The sequence below is a fragment of the Bison bison genome, unplaced genomic scaffold (assembly GCF_000754665.1).
Source record: "Bison bison bison isolate TAMUID 2011002044 unplaced genomic scaffold, Bison_UMD1.0 scf7180017864280, whole genome shotgun sequence".
In the NCBI taxonomy this organism is placed as follows: Eukaryota; Metazoa; Chordata; class Mammalia; order Artiodactyla; family Bovidae; genus Bison; species Bison bison.
The window spans coordinates 8,465,907-8,470,807 of record NW_011494852.1 but is presented as its reverse complement, the minus strand read 5'-3'; the positions used below and the strand labels follow the sequence as shown (position 1 = coordinate 8,470,807).

Sequence of the window (4,901 nt, the reverse complement as noted above, 5' to 3'; positions counted from 1 at the left end):
CCCTCCTTTCACGATTGCCTTTAAGAAACCGGAAAGAGATGAATTCACTAAGGACCTGCCCCTTGCCGTTAGGGCGGTTTCAAAACAATCTGTCCACCAATCTCAGTTACTGACTTATCTCACTAAAGCTAGTATAGTTGCATCGTTTTAGGAAAACCTAAACAGATTGGCCATTCTGGTTACGGACGGCCTTATAAATTTCGCTGTAGAGGAAGTATATGAAGTCGAGATTAAGTAGATAAATTATTCTTAATCTGGAAGAAACTCAGTTGCCTGTAAGAAAAGCAACCCTTTGACTTCAGAGTCCTGAAGGTTTGAAAATAAAAGCTAGACTAACAGCGGGAGAAAAGTTATAATGGGGAATCGCACCCTCTTCTCTTTGATAGTACATTTCATCGAGCGCCTCCTTCCACGATCGTAGCTGAGCTGTCTTTATGGTTGGTATCTTACGTGAATGGACGCTCTGCACGCGATCATAGAGCCTTTCCCTCTGGAAAGACCTCAAGTTCAGGGGTCTGTACCCAAATCCTCTATAAATTACTGTTCGGTAGATCCGCCTGTTTGGCGTCAATATGATAAACTCAAACACACAGGTCCGTAGTTAAGGCTCTGTTAAACGTCACAGTTTTACAATGTCTAACCCTGTCGCCTAACTCAAAAGACACAAAACTTCTGGAAGGTACACTATCGAGATACGCAATGCAAATGCCCGCTGCCCACGGAGCCATATCTAAAACCCACGAAAGCCATACACAACCTCTACTTAGACAAAGGCGCACACACAACATAGATAAACAAATGGCGTGTGTAGGATCAGATGCATCCATTCAGGGGATAGTACACCAAACTGCGATGTAGGTGTGCCCATTAAGGTTGGCACAGCAGGCAGCATCAAATGATATAGACACAGGACAGTTACACTACAAGCTTACACCACGGCAACCTAGACACACAGCACCCACTCAGAAGCGGGACAGACACTCACTTGGGCCCGTAGGTTCCAGTCCAGACACCCCGCCCCTCGCCCACGTCCGACTTCCTCTCTCCTCCCAGCTTCCCACAATGATTTGTTCTAAAAAAGTTTGTGGCCCGGATTGAACTGTTTTTCATTCTCAGGACCTACCACTGGGGGGCCTCCGGGCGCTGCCAAGGGTTCCTCCGTCTGCTGCTAGACACACCCAGGAACTTAGCCTGCGATTCGTGAAAAACACCGTGGTCTTGTCTTGGCAGGAATCCCTTTGTGGGCCCGTGGTTATCGGAGGTACTCTGTGCTTGTGTTTCCTATGTGACTCTGAACGTTTGGGTCTGTGAGTCCCCTTTAAGTACTCTGTGTCTGTGTGTGTGTGCTCAGTCATGTCCAACTCTTTGCCACCCCATGGACTGTAGCCTCCCACGCTCCTTCTGTACATGGCATTCTTCAGGCAAGAATACTGGACTGGGTTGCATTTCCTTATCCAAGAGATCTTTCCGACCCAGGGATCGAACTCGCATCTCTTGCTCCTCCTGCATTGGCAGGCAATTCTTTACCACTGTGCCATCTGGGAAGCCCCCTCAGTTCAGTGCTCAATCGTGCCCGACTCTTTGCGACCCCATGAATCGCAGCACTCCAGGCCTCCCTGTGTCCATCACCAACTCCCGGAGTTCACTCAGACTCACGTCCATCGAGTTGGTGATGCCATCCAGCCATCTCATCCTCTATTCTCCCCTTCTCCTCCTGCCCCCAATCCCTCCCAGCATCAGAGTCTTTTCCAATGAGTCAACTCTTCACATGAGGTGGCCAAACTACTGGAGTTTTCAGCTTTAGCATCATTCCTTCCAAAGAAATCCCAGGGCTGATCTCCTTCAGAATGGACTGGTTGGATCTCCTTGCAGTCCAAGGGACTCTCAAGAGTCTTCTCCAACACCACAGTTCAAAAGCATCAATTCTTCAGCGCTCAGCTTTCTTCACAGTCCAACTTTCACATCCATACATGACCACAGGAAAAACCATAGGTACTCTATATGTCTGAGTATTTGTGTCTGTATCTGTTTTACTCTAGTTACTCAAGTTTCTTCTTATTCTTGGTTGACCACCTGCCAGTGCATATTTGTAAACATGTTTGTGTAATTTTGTGTTTCTCTGTCTGAATTTGTGTCTCTGTATTTGTGACCAAGAGTCCTTGAGTTTGTCCGTTAATTAAGGAGTCTGTTACTTTGGAAAATAGAGAGGATCTCTGTGTGACCTTGTGAATATCTATGTGCTTATTTTCGTCCGCTTTTCTTTGTTTGCCTGTCCTTTTGTCTTTGTATCTGTTCACATCTACCCTCTTTAGTGAGGGGAGTACTCCAAGACCCCCACCAAACCCTCCTTTTTACAGAAGCTGAGTTGCCTGGGAAAAGGGCCATATGACAGCCAAGTGGAGACAAGAGGAGACAGAAGCATGGTTACAAAGTTTTATGTGATCTGAGCCCCACTGGAGGTGCCAGGGTTCACACTCTGTTCAGGAGGCATAAAGGACTGGCTCAGGGGGGCAATATGGCCCCCAAAAGAGGGATATTGTCCTCTGGGGAAAGGAGGCGTCTTTATTGCATTGCACAGGTTTGAGGGGGCACGCCCCCACATGAAAGGAAGAGGAAGCAGAGGTGGCTAAGAAGGGAAGGGTCACACAGGATAAAACTATAAGGTTAGAACCTCAGAATTTTACTTTGGAATTCTAGACCTTTAGAATCTTATAACATGTGAATCTTGGAACCCAGAATCGTAAAACTTAGAACCATGAATTCCTAGACCCTTAACTAAAATCCTGGAAAGAGAAGATGCAGCATAGAACTTAAAGGTGTCCGAAATTAAAAATGATTAGAACTTTGGCATCCAGTTTGTCACCACTAACCGTGGAATATCTATACCATAGATGCTGAGGATCCAGAATCTTGGACCAATAGGATCTAGAATGCCTTGGAACACAGAACAGAACAACATTAGAATCTTAGAGTTTAATAATCTAGAATCTTGAAGCATATGATCTGGAATCTTAGACACAGAGACTCTAGGTTCTTAGACTAAGCCTTAGAACATCACATCTTAGAACATTAGACCTTAGAACCTCCATCTTTAGACTATTAGAACTTTTGAATTGCAGATGCTAGCATTTTAGATCTTTAGGATCCACAGTCTCATAACAAGGGTTTCAAGGATCATAAAGCCTTAGACTCTGTCACTGACCATCATTAGAATCTTAGAACTTGAGAAGATCAAATCTTGTGGCTTATGATCTGGAGTCTTAAAACCAGAAAAGTTATACTCTAAGAGGCCCAGAACTTCAAATTTTAGAACATAAGGCCTTAGAACCTCCATGTCTAGAACTGTAGGATTTTTAGAATTGTAGGATCTAGTATCTTACACCCTCAGGACTTAAAACCCTAGAAAAATAAAAATCTAAAATCACAGAGCCTTAGATTCTAGAAATAGAATCTTAGAGCTTTGTAACCTAAAATTTCATGGGCTTTATGAAGAATCTCAGAACCAGAAAAATCTAGAGCCACAGCATCTCAGAGCCTTAGAATGTAGGCCTTAGAACTTCCATGTCTAGAACCTTAGCACTTTAGAATTAGAGACTGGAATTCAAAGTCTTTAGACTCAAAGATTCAGCTCTGAAACTTAGACCCTGTGAATCTAGACTCTTTAAACCTTAGAATCTAGAATCTTGGAATGTTAAACCTGGGAGGGCCCTCAGGGATTTCAGTCTAATCCCTTTCTTTTACGCATGGGGACACTAAGGTGTGGAAAAGGGAGAGGATCTGTCTGGGATGGAAGTGGAACAGGTAGGAAGAGAGGGCTATGGTTGGGGGTAAGGTCTGGAGTGGGAAAGTAGGGAGCCGTCCCCCAGTGGCAGTGCCTAGCTTGGGTCCTGAGAGGAAGTCCCAGGTGGAGGGTGGTCTCAGGCGCCGTCCTCCTGCCCCGGGGGTGCTGGGGAGCTCCTTTCAGCAGGCAGGATGGGGCCAGGGGCTGTAGAAGGGCAGAGGACATAGCGGCCGGCAGGATGGACTTCAGCGGCGGTGAGGCAGCTGCAGGAATCCTTAGGGTCAGGCTGAGCTGGGGGGTCCGCTCCTCCAGCAGCTCCAAGTGGTTCAGAATGACCTCCACCCTCATCCATGTTGACATAGAGGATTTCGTCTGGCTCCTGAGCAGGGGGCAGGGCCTTCAGCGTATTCTCCAGGTCTTCCCGCAGCTCTGCAAAACTCGGCCGGTCCCGGGGGTTTAGCTCCCAGCACCGGGACATCAGGGCGTACCTAGGGCAGCAGAATGAAGGGTGGGACACTCAGCAGGGGCTCAGACAGGGAGCCTCCTGGGAGCTTGGGGGCATTTTAGGACACTCGGGACTGAGGGCATTTCATGGGAGTGGAGGGAACTGTAGCAGTTTCGAGGGGGGCACCTGTGGGGATTTGGGAATTAGCAAGAGTTTCTAAGGGGAGTCCTGGAACAGACACTCAGGAGCTGGAAGATGTCTTGGGGAATCTTTCTAGGTGTGGGGTAATGTTATGGTGAGGTTTTGTTAGAGCAAAGCTTCCCAATATGGCTTCTCAGGACAGACTCTAGCATAAAAGCTTTGCAAGCTGTGTTGGTTTAAAATACGAACTCAGGACTTCCCTGGTGATCCAGTGGTTAAGAATCTGCCTGCCAATGGAGGAGACACAAGTTCTGTCTCTAGCCCAGGAAGATTCCACATGCCACGGGGCAACTAAGCCCACATACCACAACCACTGAAGCCCACATGACCTAGAGCCCGTGCTATGCAGCTGCAACTAGAGAATAGTGCCTGCTCTCTGCAACTAGAGGAAGCGCTTACACAGCAGTGGAGACCCAGTGCAGCCAAAAAAAAATTTTATATATACATATATATATATATATATATATATATATA

The 4,901-nt window shown here is 46.8% G+C and overlaps 2 protein-coding genes across 4 annotated transcripts in view; both read right to left on the bottom strand.

Moving 5' to 3' along the window:
• The window catches only part of HNRNPUL1 (heterogeneous nuclear ribonucleoprotein U-like 1), a 35,582-nt gene extending 34,527 nt beyond the window's left edge, over positions 1-1,055 (bottom strand). Inside the window, exon 1 of the mRNA XM_010849262.1 lies at positions 986-1,055. The gene's annotated coding sequence lies outside the window, so the exon portion shown is untranslated. The remainder of the gene's footprint in view (positions 1-985) is intronic.
• A 1,364-nt stretch (positions 1,056-2,419) lies between these two features.
• Positions 2,420-4,901, bottom strand: part of AXL (AXL receptor tyrosine kinase) — a 35,936-nt gene continuing 33,454 nt past the window's right edge. For all 3 annotated transcript variants that reach the window (XM_010849260.1, XM_010849259.1, XM_010849261.1), the window contains one exon: positions 2,420-4,269. In XM_010849260.1, coding sequence (XP_010847562.1) covers positions 3,918-4,269 — 352 coding nt within the window. In that variant the 3' untranslated portion in view covers positions 2,420-3,917. The remainder of the gene's footprint in view (positions 4,270-4,901) is intronic.